We start from the raw sequence: 26,395 nt of genomic DNA, 5'->3' as shown, positions 1-26,395 counted from the left end.
AGTCCGTGGTGTTGTGAGATTTTGTGCAGAATTAAATACAAAAGAAGCAAGGACGAAGAAATTACATCCCATATTTGAAATGGCCTTATGATAACGTAGAGTAAGGTGAAACAAGACATTTTTCAAAACACCTGCAAGGGCGGGAGGATATTGCAGGGAGTTATCTCGGATTCCAAATAAGTACCCCTGGAAGACAATTTGGGAAGAAATTGGAATATTGTTCAAAATTGGGACATATATTTTTATTAAAGTTCTTATTTTCGTAATTTTGAAGATAGTTTAACATTAAAGCCTCTTCCTTTGTATTGGCCCTGTTATCAGTGGCCTTGACCTTGCCGTCACATTCGTGATAGTAACAGGAGTGAGAAATGTTTCCTTCCCTTTGGCACTGTTATCTGCTGCTGTTTTTTGGGCTATCATTTGCCTCTGAACAGGTAGACAAACAACATGTTATATTCTAAGAAAGATGGGTGACTATACAAACATTTTTGAGTGGGACTGTAATTTAGGAATTGCAGAGATGAGAAACACAAATAAAAACTAACAGCCTTACTTTGTAACAGCATTGGAGCACCTTTCATCTGTCTTATAAACATGATATATATTTTTAACTCCACATCCTTTTTAACTCCTTATTTTTTGTGCATTATGTTCTCTACTTTGGTGTGATGCAGACTGATCAGTTAACTAAAGGTGTTAGTGCAGTGATGAAGTAACAGTTAACCAGTATTGTGTGATGTGATTGACTAGTTAACCATAGACATCAAGTCATGGTCAGAATATGTCGTCAGTAAACCAATGCTTGTGTCAGGATAGGTCCCAGTAAATCAATGCTTGAAGTGTCAGAATAGGTCGCAGAAGACCAATGATTGTGTCAGGATAGGTCCCAGTAAACCAATGCTTGAAGTGTCTGGATAGGTCCCAGTAAATCAATGCTTGTGTCAGAATAGGTCGCAGAAGACCAATGATTGTGTCAGAATAGGTCCCAGTAAACCTATGCTTGTAGTGTCTGGATAGGTCCCAGTAAATCAATGCTTGTGTCAGAATAGGTCGCAGAAGACCAATGATTGCGTCAGAATAGGTCCCAGTAAACCTATGCTTGTAGTGTCAGAATAGGTTGCAGAAGACCAATGATTGTGTCAGGATAGGTCCCCAGTAAACCAATGCTTGTCATGTCAGAATAGGTCCCAGTTAGCCAATGCGTTCTGTGTCAGGATAGGTCCCCAGTAAACCAATTCTTTTGTCAGAATAGGTCCCCAGTAAACCTTTGCTTGTCGTGTCAGAATAGGTCCCCAGTAAACCAATGATTGTCACGTCAGGAAAGGTCCTCAGTAAACCAATGCTTGTCGTGTCAGAATAGGTCCTCAGTAAACCAATGCTTGTCGTGTCAGAATAGGTCCTCAGTAAACCAATGCTTGTCGTGTCAGAATAGGTCCTCAGTAAACAATGCTTGTTGTGTCAGAATAGGTCCCCAGTAAACCAATGATTGTCCATCAGAATATGACCCCAGTTTACCAATGATTGTCACATCAGAATAGGTCCCCAGTTAACCAATGATTGTCACGTCAGAATAGGCCCCCAGTAAACCAATGATTGTCACGTTAGAATAGGTCCTCAGTAAACCAATGCTTGTTGTGTCAGAATAGGTCCCAGTAAACCAATGATTGTGTCAGGATAGGCCCCTGGTAAACCAATGCTTGTCGTTTCAGAATAGGTCCCCAGTAAACCAATGATTGTCACGTCAGAATAGGTCCCCAGTAAGCCAGTGTTTATTGTGTCAAGATAAGTCCCCAGTTAACCAGTGCTTGTCATGTCAGAATCGGTCCTAGTGAACCAATGGCTATGATGAGGATTGGGATGCTTATGCTTGACCTGACTGCAGGTCATTATGCCCTGGTGTGGATTGGTGCTCATGCTGTCAACCACTGGTTAGCTTGACTGCACTGTTAAACATTCACGGCACTCACTTTCGATTCACATGTTTTCTTGTTAAAAGAAAGTCGTTTATAAAATATATTCGCCGATAACTTTCATCCAACTAAAGTCACAAGGATGTGAATGTCGGAAGGCAGACCATATTGTTTTTTCTTGGATAACAGAGCTTTTTAGGGCTGTTAGAGTTCATCAGATGGAAACAAAATCTTTAAACATGTGTTTTTATCAATTTGTCTGTTATTTTAAGAATGGCATGTTTGTTACTGAGATAGATATATGAAAGTGACATCTATCTGGCTTCCAACAAGAAAATATTCCCAGACCCTATTTCATGGGATCAACTCTAATACTTTTCTGTCTTTGGATATGGTTATCTTATCGCATCTCTTTGCTTTTTTTTCACAAAACTATGTCAGCTTTGTAGGCAGTTGATAGTTGTGAAAGTATTAGGTACATTTTTCAGGACATGGAGTATTGCAATTAATGTTTTGTTAGTGAATTTATTTGTAAAAATTATGTGCTAGGTTATTCATAATGATAATAATGATATTATTAATAATAATATGGTACTAACAAAACCAACTGCTTGACAGTAAGATATGAACTCATTGCATGGTGCATGGTGATGGTTTTGAATTTAACTTTTTATAATTTTTTATGCACATCTAGTTTAAATCTGGTTTAAATCCAGCATACTGATTCATATGCTATAAAAGACATATTCAAAAATCTTTTCATCCAGCAATCTTTTTGTAATGACAACATGTCAGACTTTATGATGGTTATAAAAGGATGATTTTTAATTTTCCAATTTTGGAAAAGGAAGATCAGGAAATAGAGCTTCTTACTAATGAAGTTGCATGTCGATGTGTTTCTATATATTTTTACAGCTTTGTTGATATATATATATTATGCTTGTCTGTATAATAATACGCCTATTTGATTGCTGTTATATTGGAGTGTATGCTATTGAAATGAAATTTAATGCATGCTTGATTTTGATCCTACTACATTTATTATTTACTGTAAAAGCTTATGCCCCTCTTTTTGAAATACAAACCTGCTCATTTTCACTACAAATCTGGCAAAACGAAGCTGACTGGTCATTGGTGGATTTTGTTAGGTGAATTACCTCCCCTTGCCTATGTCTAAAGTTGTCAAGTTTGACTTTTTAAAGCAACGTTCTTTTCTTTGATATTTGACCTGGATACTGATTGTCTCCCATCCTTCAATGCCTATTTCATCTCATCCTCGATTATCAAGGTGTATTATATGTGTCCATTCTATGATGTATACACTCAGGGCTCATTGCTAATGTTTAAGTCAAAATCAAATGACACACTGCCTAATATATCCTTCCAATCATTTTCTTTCATGATATGTTGGGGCGGTCGGGTAGCCTAGTGGTTAAAGCGTTCGCTCGTCCAGCAAAGACCCGGTTTCGATTCCCGACATGGGTACAATGTGTGAAGCCCATTTCCGGTGTCCCCCGCCGTGATATTGCTGGAATATTGCTAAAAGTGGCCTAAAACCATACTCACTCACTCACTCACTCACTCACTCACTCACTCACTCACTCACTCTTTTGTGATATAAACAAGTACATTTGATAGGACTATTTCTGATTGATTTCTAATTCAAACACAAATGAATGCTGTGGGTTACTACTAGTGATGGAGATGGGGAGTTTAACGTCGCATCCAAGATTATTTCACTTATATAGCGACATGCTTCCGGGTTTGATTACATATTCTGCAAATCTTTCCATGATTGTGGAATCACAGATTTTGTCTGGGACTGACATTTATATTTTTACCTCATCAAAATAGAATTGAGATATGATACACTGAATAATCGAGGATGCTTTCATCAATGCATCACAGAGCTCTTATTTTACACTTTCTTCATTGGGTTTCACATGGACCATATTTGGGATTGTCGAAGATGCACACCCTGGGGTTTGGATTGTCGAAGATGCACACCCTGGGGTTACGATTGTCAAAGATGCACACCCTGGGGTTAGGATAATAGGGTAAACGTCTGAGACCTGCATCACTTCGGACTTTCCTCACACATTAAGCTGACATGCCGTGATATAACGGGAATACTGTTAAAAGCGGCGTTAAACCCAACTCACTCACTCACTCAGTGGTGTGGATCGCTTATGCTTTCACTCACCTGTTTCCTTGGTCCATTATTTACCTGCTGAGAATATATAGCTGGAATATTGCTTACCTTGGCATAAAATAACAGTCAGAGGTGGGATATTTCTCTAATGTTTAGATGTTTTATAACCAGCCCCATGCCGGAAGAGGATCTAGGGACAGTGCAGTGGGTCGGTATGGTGGAGCGTTGTTCATGTTTGTACTCTTTATACGACATTTATATCTAACCATAGCTCACGACACGACGTCCGCCGAGACCAGAGACAGAACGCAGAGGAAGTCGCCCGCCCAGCAACCAGTTCCGACCGGATCAGCTGTTGAGTACAAGCAGTTTGAGCCTGTCGTCGGCTAACACCCTAACAGGTTGTCAATTCAATTCATTTTCATTGTGTCAACCACAGGTCGGTTCAATACACTCAGTGGACATGAGTATCATAAGAGGCTTGCCATTTTTGTTCTGAATATGATGGGATTTAAAAAAAGAAATTTGTCAAGGAGTTGTAAAAATAATTTTTCTCCTTTGGTTTTTGGAAAAAAATAATTAGAAATTTCAATCTATTATGGTTAAAAGAAATTTTTGTATTGAAATGAACAACTGTGGATATATCTTTTTACATCTGGGGTCTTTGTTCAACTTGATGAACACAAAATGTATTTGTTGATGATTTTAAGTCTGTGCTTACCCCCAGACACCAGTGACACTGACATGTCGTCCGACGACCCCCCGCCCCTCCCAGACAAGCAGGGTGCCGACTACAGCAACTCCTCCGTCGACTCCACCCCTGTCATGAGACGCACATCCGTCACGCCTGGATCCCATAAGAACAAGGTCAGCAAAGCTTTCAGCAAATTCTACAGGACTGGTGACAAAGAGAGCAAAAAGAGAAATAAATGATAGCAAAATGTTTATGTTAGAAATGCAAGAAAGATTAATTTTACGAAATCTTACCAGATAGAAATATTGATTAAGAGTACCGGTCTATGCTCCGAGGTTAGCACACACTGATTAAGCACTGCAGCAGCGATCACAGAGCATCACGAAAGATTGTTTTTTACCCACATTCAGGAAATTCATTAAAGCAGCTGTTCTCAAAAAATCTTTAAATAGAACATATTGTGTGTTTAATTAATTCTGGGTATGCATTACATCAGCACCATTGAGACCTTTATCAGGGCGGTCGGGTAGCCTAGTGGTTAAAGCGTTCGCTCATCACTCTGACATGGGTACAGTCTGTGAAGCCCATTTCTGGTGTGCCTCACCGTGATATTGATGGAATATTGCTAAAAGCAGCGTTAAACAACACTCACTCACTCACTCACTATCAGGGTAGATAAAAGTAAACCAAAGATCATTGTTCCATTAAACATTTATATATTGAGCAAAAAAAGTTGGGGATCATGAAAATGTTTAGGATTTCTTTTTCTAGTAAAGATTTGAGCACATAATTTCATAAAAATACAGTAAACAAGGGTTCAAATGAAATCAAATTTTAGTTCGTTATAACCGTAATTCATTTTAAACATCTATACAGCATATACACAGCAATTGGCTGGGACCAAAAATGCAGTTCGTTGTATACGCTAGTTTGTTATAAGCGTGTTTCTTATAAACGTAGTGTACTGTATGCCCATAAATATTCATGGTCCCTAACTTTTTGCTTTTGAGACAGCGCAGCACCAGCAAAAATCACGTTCTTGGATTCAATTTTTTACTATGTGCTGCATTAGTAAAGCTTTTTTGTGTGTGCAGACATGCTGCGCAGTGCTGTGTTAGTGTGGGGCAGCCTTATGATGAGCTGATGTTTTTGTGTAGAAGATCTGAATTAACCAAGTAGATTCCAAGGGAAAGATCTGTGATGTCCCTGTAGGAATATTTACGAATTATGATAGTATCTGTCTAGTCAGGTTCGATGTACATTTTGTTTATGGTTTTGTGGACCAGCATAATCTAGAGATATATTTCTTTTTTCTCAATTTGTTATTTTATCATTTTGTCATTTCTGTTCCCACCTTTCACGACGTTTTATATTAGCTTTTCTTGATTAATATTGACATATTTTGTTTTTTTAAATATGTTTTTGCTGGGTATTGATTCCATTCTTCTTTTGTTTTTAAAGTTTAAAATAGTGCTTGCCAAGGTATGGTACTTTAATTTAAGTTTATTTTGACTTTATGATTCATATTTGTTTTTTCTGTCCACTTGTGTATCTATTTTCACTACCAGTTCCACAGCATTTATTATGCACCAGGAAGTGTTCGTGCTATGAATTGTACCATGACATTTAAATGCTGCAGTATTGAATCTACAAAAGGCCACAATTCATGATTCATAGTAGGAAGTTTGGGATAAACATTTTACTTAAAAAGTGTTGCAAAAAATTGTGGTGTGAGTCCCAGACTATCCAAGGCAGGTTTTACCACAGACTTTTATATGTTATGTAGATCTGGTTTTACAATACATTTTAGACAAAACCTGACGAAAAACGAAAAATGTATTGCAAAATTCAGTAACAGCAACAATCATTGAAGAATAAATCTAGAATCATCACATCTGTACCGATCCTGTTTAACATGTTTAGAATAAATAGTGCTCTCAGGCAGGCACTGAAATAGAATTTGTTCTGCCCCTTAAGTATTAACGCTTCCAGTAATCTCTCAGGAGAAACTACCCAGTACTGAAGTTTGGAAGGTAAAAAGAAAAGAATGAATTCCAATATAACTGGTTCCACAATGGTCGTAAATTAATCAAAGCAAAAGTTGTAACCTACCTCTTCCCACTTTTTTATTTCTTGTAAGATAAATGTGGAGGATATCCAATACATGGCACAGCCTCAGCACATCTAATGTTCCCTGAAGGTCCAGGCAGCACAAGTCTGCTGATGCTGTGCCATTCAGTGTACACCCTCCGGCGAAGAACACTAAATCATAACAGTTCTATCATAGCGGTTAAACGTTTTTGTGACTGTAAGGGTCGCTTAAATCTGTACAACGATAATTGTTTTCGAGTAATATTGCATGTTACAGTCTGTTTGCAGCAAGGAGTAACCGATCAATGGACAGTCTGTCCCCCTATTCCATGGGTGCTTGTGTAAGATAGGAACATGTGCCAAAGATGCATCATATCACTGCATCATATCTTGTCACTGTGTATCATGTTTTATTCACAATTTTTCTTTGATTTTTTTCAGCCTCTTTGATTTTTTCTTTTGCCTTTTTGTTTCTGTTATTCATGTTTTTTGAGAACATGATTAAGTGTAAAGATATGAAACAGTATTTAAATACATAACAGTATTATGATTCAATCTTTCTCCAATTGCACGAGATATCATCGATCACTCATCATTCAGATCATTATTGTCATAGGAGGCAGTGTATTGAAGGAGCTTCAAAATATGCTAGGGATGTTTAGGTATTCAGCATTTGTTTTGATATCCAGCCACATTTCATAAGCACTGGTCTGATTAAGCAAGTCGTGATGCAGTTATTATGAATGTATCCCATCAGTTCGGAATGGTGAAGAATAAAGCAAAATCTAAACACCATGGCATCTACAGCCAAAAGGTGTAGATTTTCATTTTTATCAGGGACAGGAACTTCAACTGACAGTGGATTGTGTCAACAAATTACTGTAGCAGAATTATTGTAGAAGGCTGACATTTTTTGTCTCAAAACCCATGCATCTTCTGTTTGGGTTGTCAAAGTTCAAAAAGGGTTCACCTGACGAGATGTCAGATGTGAGAACTTGACACAGAGAGACATTGAATTGTATATTTCACATCGACTATAAAAAGAAGCAGAAAATTAGATATTTCATTGGTCCCTGGGCTAGTATGGTTATAACGAACTAAAAGGTACCACTAATTTTAGTTTGTTATAACCGTAGTTTGTATACACCTACCATATTCGACATAATAAGTGCCCAGGGAACTCTCAAAATAAGAAAAAGGGGGCTCTTATTAGAATATAGTTTTGGTCATTAAAAAACAGAGCTGAAAGATCGGTAATATTGTGATTATGCTGATAGCCTAATATGATACAAAAGAGAAGTCTGTGCGTGTTTTACACGACATATATATTTGCCAGAATTTAATTGCTCATAATTAATGGTGCATACAACACACGAGTGAGTATTATGCACGAATAAATAAGTCTTGTGTACACTGATCAATTGGAAGGGGTGCTAATTGGGATTGTTCCCCAGTCAGTATATTAGCAAATATCGCCGTTGGCGCTTATTAGAGCAGGGCGCTTATTACGTCGAATACGGTATATACAGCCCATATGCAGCAAATGGACGGGACCAAAAAACATTCTGTAATATCTGTCATTCCGTTATAAGCATGTTGTTATAAACGTAGTTCACAGCAGTTTCCTGTTCACTGAGACACTGTACACAAACAATTTGAAGAAACTAGAAATTGTTTCATAAACAGCCTACTGATCATTATCGCCACTGACTGTCAGTTTATTATCCAAAAGCCAGCATAATTTCCTTTAATGTTTTCATGGCAGTGAATGCCATACTAAAAAGAGGCCCTGATATCTCAGATATCATATGTTGTATCTGTAATAGGGGGCACGGGTGACCCTGTCGTCTAAGATGTCGTGATTCGCTGTGCAGAGTTGCGTCCCTTGGGCACGCCAAAAACCTATGATTGTGGGTTTCGAAACCTGGTTTGCCCCGACTATGTTTCTAGGTTTGTCAGCACCATACCCCTGCTCGTGGGTTTCACCGAAGTGGTAAACGTCTGAGACCTGCATCACTTCAGGCTTTCCTCCCACATTAGTTGGAACGCTGTGATATAACTGGAAAAATGTTAGAAGCGGCGTTAATCCCAACTCACTCACTCACTCCTAATGCGAGATAGCTTGCTGATATTTTGTATACACTATCTCTTGTCATCATGTTACTATAACTTAACACATATACAATATCAATTCAGTCTTTGCCAAAATATTCTGAATCTGCTAGCCTGAAATTGTCTCGAATAATATTCAGAAGATTATGGTTTTAATATATGGACTAGCATAGCTATCAACTCATATACAATATCAATTCATCAATCAATCAATTGTTTATTATTTTTATTACAGGTAGCTAGAGTAACTATTCAGCATTAATTGTGTTAGTAATTGTCTCGAATAATGTTCAGAAGATTATGGTTTTAATATATGGACTAGCATAGCTATCAACTTATATACAATATCAATTCATCAATCAATCAATTGTTTATTATTTTTATTACAGGTAGCTAGAGTAACTATTCAGCATTTATTGTGTTAGTCAGTGAGAGACAACTCAAAATAATATTTTCCAATTTGTTCTTGTACTGGTTGATTTTAAGACATGAATTCTTATTCATATTCATCTGTTTGGTCCTTGGTTTCCTGTCTGCATCTTCAGTTATCCAGAGTATTAGATCTCCATTGTCCTATGTTTACCCAGGACCCATTCGCCTCCAACCGATCACCAGCTCCCTTATCAGCTCAGAATCTTTTTCACTCATGAGACTGAAGTCAAAACCAGTCAAAATGCTCCTTCAGTAGATCTATATTTACACATGCAGCCTTGTTGAAGCAAGTCTTGAATATACTTATTCTGATCAGAAAACAGATTTAAGCAAACTTTTAGCAGGAAACTCAACACAGAATACTTGCCCATGAGTTGGAAGGGTGGGTGGTTGGGTGAGTAAGTTTTCACACCGCTTTTTGCAGGAGTCCAGCAATATCACGGCGGGGGACACCAGAAATGGGCTTCATATATTGTACCCATGTCGGGAATCGAACCCGGGTCTTCGTCGTGACGAGCCCTGTAAAAGACAGGAAAGATGGCACGCAAAAGTCGGGTCAAGAAATGATAATGTGAATGTTCATTTCAGTCAGGAAATAAAGGTGTTATTTGTTTTGACGTTAGTGTTAGGCATCATGTCATTCAAACCACACTCTAGTCTAAGGTATGGTGGGGATATGGGTTCTGTGTGTATGTTAGAATGGAGATATGATACACTGGATTGTCAAGGATGTGTCATGGGAAGCTGGAGGTCAACATTTCTTCATAGCCTCTGCACAAGACGCAATCATTCTGTCAGCTTATCACATACTCTCTCCTTATTATATATGCAAGTAAAGTATTTCTGAGGCTATTTCTCATTTCAATAACTGTCTCACTTGCCTACTGCAGCCAGTGCCACCTCTTCCACTTGATACGGACGATGATGACATTCCACCACCCGTGCCTGAAAAACCTTCGCTACCCCACTGATCCTGCGACCTTCACCTTTGTGCCTAACCCTGAAGGGCAAGGGAATGTCAGCTGCAGCATGCAGAGATCATCTTTGACCTCTGTGCTTAACTGGAGCCATAGCAATGACCTGATGCATGTGAAGGTGTAAGGACATAACCTCTTGACCTTGACCTACTCTTGACCTGAGTCTTTTATTGGAAATGACCGATGGAGCATGAAAGTCATTTCCTAGATGACCTAAGCCTTGCTAAATAAAGAGAATTGAGCATGTCCTTGAACTTTAAGGAAAGGTCAATGAAACTGACCTCAGTATTAATGTAGGTCACCACCAGAGCATCATGTCAGTGACTCCAGAGAAACACGCCGCCTTCATTACGTCCACAGCAATGTCTGATGTTACGTCTATGTCTGAGATATGTGAAACTATGGGAGAATGTTTCACAACCTTGCCTATGCTCAAAAACTTATACAATATGGTCAAAACATTAATTCTAATACCTTTTTGGAAACAGAATGTTTTGATGATCAGCACTCGAAATAATTTTTTGGCTTATTTTGTCACATTGTTTTTTGGGGGAAAATATCAGTTACATATCTATTTCAGTCAGCGTTGCGAATATGTACATAGGTTTTTGAGCATAGGTATGCTTGTAAAATGTCCCGGTTCTCTGTGGATGTCAGCAATGTTCTCTGGCTGAACTCGATCTTGCCAAGCTGTGTATGTACTGATGTCTCCGCATAGTATTTTCACACGTGCATGATGTGCGAGGCTATCACTGATGGGTTTCACAGAATTGTTGATCATCAGCCTCATATCTGCGAGAAGTATTTCATCGTAGTCAACCACCACCTCAACAAGCTTCAAGATGTATATCAGCAGCCTAAATGGCTTATATTATAGGGCACAATCTTTGTAGAACGATATGTAAATACTATCAAAATGTGTCAATGATTGTCCAATGACTTTATGATTTTTTAAAAAGTTAACATGTACAAAGTGGTAGCTAATATTGTAGGAATTGATTTGAGGTATTTGTGAAAGAAAACACGTACAAAATGATTTTAGTCATTTGGTAGGAAAGATGAATTGCGTATTCTTAAATAGATCTCTCCAAATTCTCTCGCTCTCTCTATCCCATGTAGATCTCCTGCTGTCCGGATCTCTTCTCTATAGCTTTCCATCTGCTTGTGCATCAGAATTCATAATAGCGTATCTGTTGGGGGAATATGTTCTCTGTGTATTTGAATGTCGCCTAGACCATATTTTCCTTGCAACATTTTATCATGTCATCGCTCAATTTTTTTAAGGAAAAAGCTCCCAAATGTTTTTTTACATGTCATTTCTTTTGCTCAAATGGTATCACTTGAAATATTTTCTGAAATATTTATGGGACATATGCCATGTATTTAACTGCAAAAGGATATGCTGAGATGACATTTTGGGGGTCTTGTCTCCAAATAGTTGTCAAGACACAAGGATTTATCCAAGGTGAATTTACTTGGAGGTAAACGGTAGCTTTTGTGTGCTTTTAATCATACACTTTATGAAGTTTTACCTCTTTTTTGCAATGTTTGTACTAATAATTTTAGCATAATGCCATATGGGATGGTTTCCATGACAACACATTCAGTCATTCTGGTAAGGTATACACTGTGTTCCTCCATACATCCCAGATCCTTGGCGAGTCTCAAACCCATGGCGGTTCAGACATCCCATTTCATGAAGGCATGCGCAAGATGATGGCTGGTTTAAGGGACGTGGCATCAAGGCCAGGTTCACACAGGTTTGAAACGCCCTTAAAAAGTTTTGAATTTCAATCTGCCTTGAAAAGGCCTTAAAATTTGAAAAGGCTATATTTGGCAACCATGGTTAACTCTGTTGTAAAATAAATATAACAGTTATTTCATCTCTTATGATAACTGATGACATCATGTTGCAAATGAGACACAGTTGTGTGGACTGGAAAAGATTAGTAGTTCAATTTTGATCATGAAAAATTAGTATGAATGTTCTAGTTAAAATATTTGAAAGCACTCTTCGGTCCCACTTTAAAAGTAGAAGAAAAGTGTGACCATTACCTTGAAAAGGCCTTAAAGTTGGTGGTTGAAGTTTTGTATGAACCTTGCATGCGATCCAATGATTTAATTTTGGTTGTCTTGATGACAACTTTTTGTTTCTAGCCTGTGGGACCTTTGGAATACGTGTATTTTAGGGCTGAGGTGATGACATGCATTCATAATGTTTCGTGGCCATTTTTGTACGCTTATGCCAATGAAAAGTTTTACCAAAGATGGAAATATGTGAAAATTGCTCATAACTTAAAATACCAGAAGTGACAGGTCAGTAAGCTCTAATTTGACTGGTCAAAATGACTTAGCTTTCATTCGGAGGCACGGGTGGCCCAGTCGTCTAAGGCGCAGCAATTCGCTGTGCAGAGTTGCATCCCTTGGGCACGCCAGAAACCTAAGATTGTGGGTTGAATCCCGGTTCACCCCGATTTATGTTTCTAGGTTTGTCAGCACCATGCCCGTGCTCGTGGGTTTCACCAAAGTGGTAAACGTCCGAGGCCTGCATCACTTGGGGCTTTCCTCCCACATTAAGCTGACACACCGCGATATAACTGGAATACTGTTAAAAGCAGCGTTAAACTCAACTCACTCACTCACTCATGTTACCCTCATTCCAAGGTCATGATTGTGTGGTTAAAATTAAAGACAAGAATCCTGATGAAGAGACTGGCCAGGAACCAGTCTGGGAGATGGAGAAATGCAGTGTTTACCGGTATCCTGAAGGACAGAGCACGATTACAGAGTTATACCAGTAACTGTAATACTAACACTCCTGTACAGACTCTGTGTGATCTCTGTTATAGACAACAACTGAATCAGTCTGGTGTTTCCTTAATACAGTGGAGTCTTATCATTCTGTCATATAATTATTTCTTCATCAATGCTTAGCATCTTTAATGCATGTATGGCTTTTGTTTTCATTGATTGGTTAATAGGATGATACATTTTTATCTGAAAAAAAACTTGTGAGTCACTCACCTTTTTAAATAAAAGGCACAAAATACTTTTCTGGCATCCATATTATTATTTCCTTGTCAGGTTATTACTGGGTTGGTCCCAAAATGTAGGTAATTGTACCTCTCAGGATCAGTGACAAAATGGGTTGATATATTACGGAAAACATACTTGTCTATTTGTTCTTGACCTTAAGGCCAGGAACATTTATGATTCGGTTTGCAGATATATTTTTACAGATCCATAGTCAAATAAGAATTTGATTTTTTCTAAAATATGTTGATCTCTAAAATGTTTGATTAGTTAACTGTAGACAGACAATCAAGAAAAGATATTGTTTTTTAAATTTCAAATAGTATTTTGTAGTTTTTTAAATTTTTTAAATTATTTAAAATTAATTATATAAATGACAACTAAAGATATATTTATATACTTAGGCACAGTTATCTATATACCAGTTAGTGCAAAACAAAAGGTTGTAACTTGTAAGAATGTTGTTTTGTTATTTTACTAACCATGCATCTAGTTTCACTGCAAGTCCTAACTCTCAATTCATTGACACTCTTTCTTCATCTGATTGTGCAGGGTCATTGGAGTTGAAGCATTATTTCATGTTTTGTATTCATTTACCAAATGTATTTTTGATGTGGTTTTAAGACAGACGAAGACTTCAATATATTTTGTAAGGAGCTTGCATTTGCTTAGTTTTAAGTTCTGAATCGTTCTTTTTACTTTCATACGGTGCTACACACATTTGTCTTTCCTGATGTTCGATAAAACTGATGTTCGATATCTGCCATATTTACAGAAGTGTTGCTTGGCAACAGGATTTCCTCCTGTTGCGGAATTGTGTTGAAAACTGACTCTGAGAGTGATTCCTGGGGTTTACAGTACCGCCCTGAGTGACATGAAATATTTCTCTCACTCACTTACTCAAGTCACTGTGTCACTGGTGACCTGAATGGATTAAAACAAAAAATTACATGATCCTACCAAAGTACTGTTTTAAGTGCTAGCTACCTAGCTACAACTTTGGGCAGCGTATTTCAATTGTCCTGATTTTTTGGTCAGATATATACCAATGGAAAAAAGTTAAGCATCTACCCTTCTGTATTTTCCTTTTCCTGAACTTCCTGTATTGTTTGAAATATCTACAGAAAAAATGTATTTATAAGATATCACAGATACCTGCTGAAATGTCGGTAGTGTGTCTCACAGTCCCTGAACCCTATTTTTTCCTCTGCGGCCTAGCCCTGACCGTAATCCTATTGCCTTAAATGAAGCAAGTCTAGATTTTCCAAAGGTTCTGAATCTCCAACCTCACTGGGCTCCTTTTGCTTTAAATGTAGATGCTTGTTTGTATCAAAATCAGTTGCAAAATATAGATATGTCCTTTCCATTTTTTTTTTTCAAAATGAATACTTCATTAAACAAAAACAAGGGGCATGGTTGGCCCAGTCGTCTAAGGTGCCTATGATCATGGGTTTGAATCCCGGTTCACCCAGATTATGTTTCTAGGTTTGTCAGCACCATACCCTTGCTGTGGGTTTCACCAAAGTGGTAGCCATCTGAGATCTGCATCACTTTGGGCTTTCCTCCCAAATTAAGCTGACACGCCATGATCAACTGGAATACTGTTTTAAGCAGTGTTAATTCCCTGACTCACTCCCTATCAAAAACAAGACTCTTTTGTTTGATAAATTTATAGTTTTTTTATGACAGTTTTTAGAAATGGCCTTTCCATTAGGAAAAATGTAGAGCAGTGCTTGCTTGTTTTCCGGGTGTATATAGAAAAAAGATATATATGAGAAGAAATTCTATTCTAACAATTACTAATTCCTGATACTGCAAGGTTTTCATGACCCAAAGGTTGTTTTTTTCAGAAATGAATACATCGACAGCTGTTTTTTCAGAAATGAATACATTCACAGCTGTTTTTTCAGAAATGAATACATTCACAGCTGTTTTTTTCAGAAATGAATACATTCACAGCTGTTTTTTTCAGAAATGAATACATCGACAGCTGTTTTTTCAGAAATGCATTGACAGCTGTTTTTTCAGAAATGAATACATCGACAGCTGGTTTTTTTTCAGAAATGAATACATTGACAGCTGTTTTTTCAGAAATGAATACATTGACAGCTGTTTTTTCGGAAATGAATCCATTGACAGCTGTGTTTTCAGAAATGAATGCATGGACTGCTAGTGACAAGTTCAAGTACTGGTAGATGCATTTCTTCATCTGTAGTGCTCAAAACGTCACTCCCTGACAGTCAGCTGTTCTATGACAGATATCGACATGCAGTTGTGTATATGTCCCCCTCATTTGTGTATGTCCTTTGTGAGTTCATTTTAGACTGTGGACACCCCATTCTCTGTCGTGCTATGGCGTACCTATGCAATGTTTTGTATGTTTGTACATTTCATAGACCATCCTCAAAGGATATATTCCACGCCAAATATTTGGCATGTACTATTTCTGATTAGTCTAGTGGACAATCGCATGTATATTTGAATATACATCTGTAAAAGTATTCACTCAATATATATATATAGTAATCTTCAAAAAGCTGAAAGGCGAGACCATGGACTGAATGGTTTTGGTTTCTGCTGAACAATCAAGCAGCTCCGCCATGTTTTGTCTCGGACAGAGTACGTGATCTGTTGTATTCGTTATTGATATTTCTTCACTTTTCAGATAATCGGGTACTGAAATATTTATACTTGATGTTAACTGAATATGATGTTTGAAAATCTATTTATGAAAAGTCACTTGAATTTCTACAAGAACAGAAAATGCTTTTAATGTGCATATACGACAACATATGAGTCAGTTCAAATTTAACATCGCACTGGCATTATTTTCGCGATATAGCTATGATAACATATGAATTCTTTATTGCTTTGTCAATTATGTGGCTATATTGTCATATTTTTTTTATGAATGATCCGATTTAACTGCTCATTTTTTATAAGATTTATTTTGATAGTATTTATCGCGAAAAGTGAATTGAGCTTTTGTAAAATTACAATCTTTTTCTTGTCAATGCAATCATTATAAATTTGAGAGTTGTTTGAACAAGGTAGTAAAATGCATTTAGATTGTAAAGGGACAACAAGTTTGGTATTCTGAGCCTATGATTTTTTTTTTATAGTATCAATTTGTCGATTTATGACCTTCTATACTGCAATGATCAGTGTGACTTCAAGTTTACATATATAACATATATATATAGAGAGAGAAACTAGTCAACTTATGAACTTGTACAGGTAATATTCTCACAAATATATGTCACTTACGTAGTATATTTAACACATGTATACATAGTTATATACAAAAATGTTACTAACATACCTATACTCCTTCTGTGTGATCAACAAAAGATACAAATATAAAATATTTTCAAATATTTAGATAAAAAATTTAAAAAGGAATATTAATGGTTCTAATCCAAACTATATATGGAATTGCCAGTGCATATCAATGGTATTTTCTAAAGTTTATGCACACAATGGTTGTGGCCAGTTTGCCTTCACATTAAAGTCTGTTGCTCAATCTACCGTTGTCACATCTGGAAAAACGTGTCTATATCCTGTATTTATTTTTTATACTGTGACTAGTGCTATGAAAATGTCATGCTCGACTAACTGTACCATATATTGTCATAATTATGTCAAATTCACTTTTAGGTAAAATGATGTATGCCATCTTCATTTATTGCTATTGAAATTAGTGAGCTGGATATGCAGTTTTCTCAATTCAACTATGAATATTGAGCTGATTTAATCTAATTGATGAATTTTGAAACGAATGTAATCTGTGCAGAATTTCAATGCCAGTTGTTTTTTAGGTAACAGTTTGTAGATACTGATAAATCAATCACACTGTTTCATTGATAAGTCAATCACACTGTTTCATTGAATCATCTGTGCCATTCGCTTCCCAAAACCATGTTTAAAACTGGTTTTGGTACATTTTTTAAATGTGCAGCTTTTTTGCCAAAATAGTCAGACAATGTCTAATCACCCAAGCATATTCATCATGTAACTGCAATTGTTCAAGCTTGTAAGATTACAAATCTTCATTTGTTCTGGTACAGCTACATACTTTTGTTGCCGTCATGGTGCCATTGTATCATATTCAGATTGTACATAGTCATATGGGGAATTCTGTGAACTCAACAGTACCTGTCTGTCTGTCTGTCACTAAGAAACTGGAATAAACTATTTCATAATAAGCCTTGTCTCAGTTCTCCCAGCATGCAGTGTGGTTTTGCAACAAGAATGGCTGTATGATGACAGTGTTAAGTCCACACATGTTGCTCCCCGGTTTGGATAATTACAAACACACAAATTGCATTTGTACCTTACTCCACACCAAGGAGTTGTCCATGCCATATATACTGAAACAAAAAAGAAACGTTACCGCAAGTAACATTGCATGAAAAGTTGTCATTTAAATATCTTGGTAATTTTTGTCAGAGTTTCTAAAAGTTAACATTACTTTGTCCGGAAGAATGAAATTTGATGATAAAAAAACAGCAGATGACAATAAAACCGATCGCCTAAACACATCACGGCAACGGCCATGGTAACCCGATGCACGTGAGTTCCATATTGAAATGTACATGCGTTCCACCATTTCTTATAAAAGTCAACCCACATTGGATAACATTCATTCGTTATTGAATTGCTACCACATGCCAAGATTGACAAGAAATCAGTGACAGCAAGCCCTTGGACGATTGCAAGCTGGACAAACCGCCCACGTAAGGACTATATACAGGCTCCAGCAACAGTACAAGACCACCATAACTACAGATGACCAACCATGTAGTGGAAGACAAAGGGTCACCACCCAACGTCAGGATCGTCAGATTGTGTGACAGCATCTTCAAGATCGCTTTGTTACTGCTGTGGAAACTGCTCGACAGACCATGGTGAGTGAGTGAGTGAGTGAGTTGGGTTTAACACCGCTTTTAACAGTATTCCAGTTATATCGCGGCATGGGACAGACCATGGGGACACACAAGCGACACATTAGTGTGGACACCGTGTGTCGATGATTGACGAGCAGACACCTCCACTGTCAGAGGCCACACCGAGGGCCAATTCGGACACCACGTCATCGCCGGGACCGTCTTCAGTGGGCAAGCAACACAGCACCAGCATTGGCGCCACCAGCAGTAGAGAAGAGTCCTCTCCTCAGACGAGAGCCGTTACTGTATCTCAACAGCAGATGGCAAAGAGAGAGTCTGGCGACGCTGCGTGTTGTTGAGAGAGACTCTTGGGGTGGTCTGAGCATCATGGTGTGGGGTGGAATTGGTCTTGCACAGAGGGTCAGCCCTCTGGTCTTCCAGAACATCGGTCCAGGGAGATGCAATGGTGTCAAAGCAGCTCGGTACATTGATCAAGTCTTGAGACCACACGCCATACCTCATTTGGCATGTCCATGCAGTGGCCTGCCCTCAGTCCCGATTTTAATCCCATTGAGCACCTGTGGCACAAAATTCGAAGACCAAGGCCGACAACTGCAGCTGAACTGCGTCAGGCGTTCATCAGAGTGTGGGCTCAAGTGCCTATGGCCTTCATCAACCGCCTCATCCATTCCATGTATCAATGTTGCACGGCAGTCATCAATGCACAAGGCAGACACACGAGATACTGAAGTGTGATGCCATTTTCTCAGAGACTAGTGTTGTGTTTCACTTTAAGAACATTTGACACTTTAAGTTCAACCTTGATGATCAGTTTTGCCAAGTTTCATCTATTTAATATGTCTCAAAGTATGTTTGGACAAATAAGGTGTCTAATATATCTATCCATGGTGATGTTTCTTTTGCGGTTCAGTTTATTTCTCCGACCCATGGAATTCTTAGTCAAACTTGGTCCTTAGCAACCTGTGTTTGTTGTAAGAGGCGACCAAATGGATGGGTGGTCGGACTTGGTGACTGGTTGACGGTGTGTCAAGGTACCCTATGGCTTCGATCGTTGCTCACAATATCAATATCTGGATTGTCTGGTCCAGTCTTGATAACTGATAGCCTCCGTCATATAGCTGGAATACTGTGGAGAGTGGCATTAAACAACAAACGCACACATATATCACATATATACACAAGGCCCACCTGAAAGACCCTCGCACAAAAAAACAAATCAATGATAAAGAGAAGGAATCCATTTTATTTCTTTGCATATAAAGCCAATCTGCTGATGGCAATGTCTGTCACTGCCTGGTACAAGCGTAGCAAACAGATGTATCAATGTACACACGTGGACAACTAGAGACAGAAAGAGGCTGCACCAAGCCAACCTACACGCTGCAGTAGATTACAACTCCTGTCCTGGCCACTTTCAGATTCAACCATGACCCCGTTCCACAATGCCATCTTAGAACTAAGACGTTACTGATTCTTCCACATGGACAAAGACATCTTACTCCAGTTCTTCAACAGACTTACGACAGTCCCAGCACTAGGACATAACCCAATTTCTTCCACGTAACCTTACCATGGTCCTAGCACTAAGACGTTCTTCAACACAGACTTATAACAGCCGTCACACTGATATCGCATTGAAAAGCGGGGCTCTGATACCTATAATCTAATTATTGCTGCAGCTGCCAGAACCCTGCAGCCAGTGAATTTGATTTCATTCTAGTCTGACCATCAATCTCGGAGAAGTTAAGCCTGTTGCAGAGACTAACAAATGTCCACAGACTAACAAGAAAGTCAGTTCTTGAGAAAGTGCATTTATCTCAGAAACCGCAAGCAATGCCAGACGTAGCTACCACGGTCTGTGTGGTTAGTCGCCAGTGCTACAAAGCAGGAGAGTTGTGAGTAATCTACATGAAGCCGAGTACAGGAGCAAGTTGAGGTTAGTCTCAAAAGATAGTGGGACTAGTTTGCTGGAATTGGTGAACTCCACCTTGCAAAGTAATATTCCAAAACATTTGAATATAAACCATTGCAAAACATTACTCCAAAATATGCTTACACCGTAGTTGCAAATGACATATTGTATCCTACCTTGAAACGTTCACACAAAACGGTTTTCAAACTGTTACTCAATTTCATGTGTAGCATTTCAATTCAAGTACAAATGTAATACCATTTCCTTAGCATGACAATATAAGTTGTCCAATAACGCAATATGATAGGTGTGATGAAACAGTCATAGAACAAGGGAATTGTGTCTAAGTGGTACATACTTCAATCACTCTCAGGAGTTCAGATCTGGTTTTATGAAATCAACATCTCGCAGAAAAAGCAGTTCTGCAGAAACTGATTGAAATTGATACAGCCTGAAAAATCTGAAAAAACATTCTAGGTGGTTACCAGTAATATTAAATAATTTTCATGAATATAGTGTTCCCTTGCTATTGCACCCTCCAGTATAGCGCTAACTGTATATTTAAATTTTCCAATTTTTCAAATTTGCATAATTCAGGTTGGATTTGATTATCGATCAACCGTATCATGCACGAAATCCTTCAGAATCAAGAATGTCCACAACATAGTCACATGATCAACTTGCTAAATATGTATATTGCACTTGGTAAAGTTCTGAATCAAATCGGAAGGAAAAATTGTCTAAACGTAAAACATCTCTAAAACATAAAAGTTCTATGAAACTAGCCTTCTTACTGATATGTTAAAGCGAGTGTCCCTTATGGCTAGGGGACCTAATGCCATACAACAGTGGCAACCAAAAAACTGCGACTTGTCACCGAGGCAACGTCCAACATATGGTAATATCACAAAAATAACCATTTCAATATCACTTGTTCTAAGCTTCCATACGCATTATGATCAAGATGCCATTATTTGAATAATAAAATGTTTGAAAGTGTAGCTTTTTTTACCATATTTGGTATTACTATTCAGGATTACGTAAAACAAATTTCTCAATTCAGTAATTTAAATATACCTGTAATCCAATATATTTGAATCAATATGAAATTCAATCACATTTTCCATATTGTTTTCACATAAAATTAACATAACATGTTGAGGTTGGATATTGGCCATGATTCAACAGAAAAAAAATTGACCGTGATGTACGAATCAGTGACATATCACACAAACAAATCCAAGATCGGGATGAAAATTAACAAACATTAAACAGACATACCATTACTGATAACAAGCATACGAACATCAACACTCATCAACAATGACTGGACAGGGGGACAAGGTTTCTCAGAAATTCAACACTTACAAAGCAGATTAATATTTCACCCATTTCTCAAAATAGACTCTCCATGATTTCAAGATCAAACATCGTGGAAGAATCCATTGTGGAAAAAGAGGGTTGCATGTTCATAACACCAACAATACCAATTAAACAGTTATGATTAAAAAATCTACAATCGTAAAAAGCACCAAATCAACACAAACGTCTTTCATAAAACGTTGATAGCTTAATATGTCAACTATCCTAGCAAGCCAAAACACATTCACCTTAGACTTTTGTCATTTTTTATTTATTATACAATATTTAAAGCTAATTCTTCTAAAACTTATCTAAAAAAGTTCAAACCAAATTATGACGAATTGCGACAGATCCGTGTGTTGAAGGGGAGGAATCTCACTTCATTCAGTGGCCTCTGTCTTATCATTATTTGGTTATAGATCTAAAAAAACAAAAACAATACATGTGAACAAACGCTAAATGTTAAAAAATCAAAGGGAGACATACATACCCTTTTGCCTACTTCGAATATTATTTTAGTTCTGACAAATTTAACAGACTGGACACAAATAAAAAAAAAGACCAACAAAATTAATTTTAGTCACATTTGTGAAATTTGAGCTTTGTAGTCCATAAACAAAGTAAAAAATAGGAATCTTGAATTAGTTTATATTACTCGTCTAAAAACAAATTATTTTTTTTAAAAATGTCATACCTCATATATGAGGAGCCTAGGGTGAATGTGGTCAGGCAAGATCTACACACAGGGTACAAGCACTGTACAGTGAGGACACACAACATCGCCAAGTCCAACACACGAGACGAGGGTCGACACCATCTTCAACTCCTCCGCCTCCTTCACAAAGCAGGATTCATTCTCGTCATCCATCCATCCGTCCAACTGTACATGGTTATAACTACATCATTTGTACAAGAACTGAACCAACAACTGATAACCAATATGGCTTATGTACAGATCTACCACGCCTTAGGCACTCAAGTCCTGTCGCAACCCCCAGCCGGCGCCACACCCAGCCGGCACCACCATGGTGCAGTACGGTGTTCTCGATCTCACACATGATTTTTCAACTGCAGAGGTGCACAATGGGATCCAAGCTGATTTTACATGCTCCAGGGCTATATATTACAAGGTGTAAAAATGTCATTTCGCAAAAATTTCTTCACAGTGCAGTGATCGAAAAAAGGTTCAAAGAGGTATAGGGATCAAATATTGTTTGAATACTTCTGAATCAATTTATAACATATGGTACATGATAACGTAGTTGGATGTAACTGCTTGATTCTGAATCAATTTTTAACATATGGTACACGATAACAGAGTTGGATGTAACTGCTTTTGGCAATAGCCCAGACAAATGGTAGGGACATTGAGAAGGGCTTCACATCTTGTCCCATGATGTATTCAAACCTGGTTTATGATGAACACTTTAATCACTTGGCTACCCTCCACCCCTCACAACATCTCAAGATTTGGTGTAAAACTCATTACAAATCTTCTTGGTGCTTCTCTCTCTGTCCATCGGACTATTTAATAGGCTTGATAAGAAAACGTTGTTGTACATGCACACATGAATCAATTCGCGGAACATCTCGTTTCTGGCTTCACGCAGACGATGATGGTTGCAGGAATCTACTGAAATTAGGAAGTTGGTTATCCAATAAATCCGTGGTAATTATGCTGACCAAGTGCTATGTACAAATATGCAATGGACATGACAAGTAACCATGGTTACGGAAGTGTAATTAACTGATGAACAGCAGAATTTCATCGTCAACAAAGAATCTGCCGAAACATACACTGGGCGACAAGCAGATGATAAATATACAAGCAAAAAATAATTTACAAGCAGCGAACTGTTTTCCTTGTTGATACAATCATAAATAAATGCAGACTTCTTCGTATGCAAACACAACCAAACATGACTTATGAATAATGCCATTGGATATAAAAAACAAAAGATAAACAAAAATAGATTTAAACAGTTCAGATTCCACAGCATATACCATTAACAGCCAAATACCCATATTTACCAAATACCATGTTTTGTGTGAACCAAAGAAAAATAAAGTGGAACATGCTTCTCATATCGATCACAGAATATAAAACCATCTTCAGGAAAAATATTACAAATGAAAAATCTTAAAATATAAGACATTATAGCATTGGCTTGAATATGCAAAATAAAACACAACCTTATGTGCATAAATAAAATATGGCCTGTTTTTTTATCAAGTTCTGGCGCTTATTAACCAGGTCAGTTAACTATGGTTGACAGTATATAGTTGTAACATTCAAGGCTGAATACATAGCAAATGTACTGTTTTACAGTGATTATGTATATAAATGCGATCATCATGCACAGTCTTTCTGTCAGTAAGACTGCTCCCAGATGACAGGCCACGCGCTGGTCATCGGAATTATACGTCTCAGCTTAAGCCAGCACTGCTAGAAAGATAGCCAGTGAAGATATTATGCTCTCAATGAAGAAGCAAACCCTCTTCTGGGAGGGTTTCGGTTGGCCATGTGTCTCTATGATCATGAGATGCTAGATGCAATTGTTCAGTTAGAGTTATCTCCACTTGAGTAGCAAACCATGTATTAAACACAGCCATTTTGGTGAAAACATTTTCATCAAAGTGTAATTCCTGCAATTCCTCACTTATTACGTTGTGGGAATCGTGACCAGGGTGGGAATTCTCATATAGCACTTCTTCACTGAATCCTTGAGGAACAAACCAGGTCTTCAGCACTAAGAATCAGTTTTCAATTCTTGTTTGTCACTATAAAGAAAAGTCAACTGGTTAAATGTCTTCAAATCATCAAGAAATGATTTTCTTCCGGAAACTCCATTTAATATCTTTTTCAATTCGAAAAGAAGAAAAACTAATAGTGGTTGTTAGGGATCATAAAAGGAGCATAAGAGTTATCTCCCATTGACCTTATTAACAAAATGGGATATTATCTCCTCGTTATTCCCCTTTACACAAGATCAAAAAAGAGTAAGCTCCCTTTGCAAAAGGAAGCAAATTCGGAGTTATCTCCCTTCACACATCCCGCTGAAAACTGCAGTGAATGTCTTTGCCAATTCTGTTGGCAACGAAAGGCATATACACAGATGCAAAATCGGCTTGCGGTTTGGACGTTTGTTATTTGTAACAATGCCTGTGATTGGATGATAGATGGTTCCTGATGGCACCTCCTTCTACCTCAGCCAAATCTCAGTACAAATGTTGTTTTCTCTTGATGTCGTTCCTCTTCCATTCTGCTAATCTATAAAACTTTTCTTTAGGCATTTCAAATATACTTTGGAATTCTTCCTCATTTAGATGAATCTGTAACAGAATGAGAGAAATCAATGTGAAAACCATCTCCTGAATATACTTCAAAACACTGTCCATATATGAAAAGGAATTTCTATATACTCCCAATGAGACACCATTCCACAGTTTAACCTGGATACCCCACTCGTATACTGACTCCGGAATTGGTCAGGGAGCATTGATCAGAGAGGTATGCTCAATACAGCAAACATCCAACAAAAAAGATACACTCTATGTCAACTTGTTGCTTACCTCTAAATGGTTTGTATCTACGTCTTTGGGCAGATCAAAATTTGTTATCTTCAACTTGTCATATGGATAAACCTGAAACACAAAGCAAAATTAGATCTGTCTGCGAGCCATGTTCTAGAATAACTGTTGTCACAATATGTGACGTCGAGATATTTGTGAGTTCCACTGATACTTATTAATGATAAGTGATATTGAAGATTTGCTGGTACATCCTTTAACTATGATCTGTTATCACCAAACCTGACCAACCTTACAATTGGCCAGAGGCCGTCGTGTGAAAACTCCAATAAGTCTGCTAACCGCCATGTACAGAAAAAAGTTGACATGTCCAAACAACAAAGCTGGATCTTTCAGGCTAAAGAAAATAATAGTCTTAGTTGTCAGGCACCGCCAATTCTTATATCTTTTTAAGCCGTAGGCAGGGCAAGTTAGGTACAGTTTTGGAGACCATCACTGCTAAAATGTTTTCATGAATTTCATGAATAACTGTTGGACTGTTGAATAGTTTCACAAAATAGATTAACTTCATCAAGCTCGTGAGAACTTGGTCACAGAGGTAGGTCTATAAAGGGAAGGAACTCTTGGGAGTGAGCTCTCATTTTCACCTGTCCAGGAGAAGGATATGGAACTTGTTATTATGCTTACCGGGGGTTCCGACTCTGTGTGCCAGTGCGTGCAGGTGTGTGCAGGTGTGTGATATGCTTACCGGGGTTTCCGACTCTGTGTGCCAGTGCGTGCAGGTGTGTGCAGGTGTGTGATATGCTTACCGGGGGTTCCGACTCTGTGTGCCAGGTGCTCTTCTGCAGCTTGAGTAATGATATGGAAGGACCCTCGTACCCCGACACGCCACTGATGCCCCACACCCGCGGCTCACGCTGAAACATTAACACACCACTTGCATACTGCTACATTACCCCATACTTTAAACATGTACTCCCAGGCTAAAGACATGCTTACAACACATCTATGCAATAAGATCTAGCCTGATAATGCTGAAAGTATCTAGCCTGATAAAGCAATAAGATCTAGCCTGATAATGCAATAAGATCTAGCCTGATAATGCTGTAAGTATCTAGCCTGATAATGCAATAAGATCTAGCCTTACTATGCAATAAGATCTAGCCATACTATATATGCAATAAGATCTAGCCTGATAATGCAATAAGATCTAGCTTGATAATGCAATAAGATCTAACCTGATAATGCTGTAAGTATCTAGCCTGATAATGGAATAAGATCT

General features: G+C 37.9%; 2 protein-coding genes across 16 annotated transcripts in view; one reads left to right on the top strand and one right to left on the bottom strand.

Moving 5' to 3' along the window:
- Positions 1-14,326, top strand: part of LOC139452129 (dedicator of cytokinesis protein 1-like) — a 94,458-nt gene extending 80,132 nt beyond the window's left edge. For all 10 annotated transcript variants that reach the window (XM_071233461.1, XM_071233457.1, XM_071233459.1 and 7 more), the window contains 3 exons: positions 4,334-4,463; positions 4,790-4,929; positions 10,282-14,326. In XM_071233461.1, coding sequence (XP_071089562.1) covers positions 4,334-4,463; positions 4,790-4,929; positions 10,282-10,362 — 351 coding nt within the window. In that variant the 3' untranslated portion in view covers positions 10,363-14,326. The remainder of the gene's footprint in view (positions 1-4,333; positions 4,464-4,789; positions 4,930-10,281) is intronic.
- A 5,205-nt stretch (positions 14,327-19,531) lies between these two features.
- LOC139453284 (dematin-like) overlaps positions 19,532-26,395 on the bottom strand; it is a 127,135-nt gene continuing 120,271 nt past the window's right edge. For 5 of the 6 annotated variants that reach the window (XM_071234921.1, XM_071234923.1, XM_071234924.1 and 2 more), the window contains 3 exons: positions 25,923-26,030; positions 25,156-25,227; positions 19,532-24,915 (listed from right to left, as the gene is read on the bottom strand). In XM_071234921.1, coding sequence (XP_071091022.1) covers positions 24,802-24,915; positions 25,156-25,227; positions 25,923-26,030 — 294 coding nt within the window. In that variant the 3' untranslated portion in view covers positions 19,532-24,801. The remainder of the gene's footprint in view (positions 24,916-25,155; positions 25,228-25,922; positions 26,031-26,395) is intronic. The other variant, XR_011652414.1, reaches the window with a different exon arrangement.

This window comes from Haliotis cracherodii, unplaced genomic scaffold (genome assembly GCF_022045235.1).
Source record: "Haliotis cracherodii isolate W230 unplaced genomic scaffold, xgHalCrac1.p SCAF_9, whole genome shotgun sequence".
Lineage (NCBI taxonomy): Eukaryota > Metazoa > Mollusca > Gastropoda > Lepetellida > Haliotidae > Haliotis > Haliotis cracherodii.
Note: the sequence above shows the minus strand (reverse complement) of the source record. Positions and strands in the feature narration are given on the sequence as shown.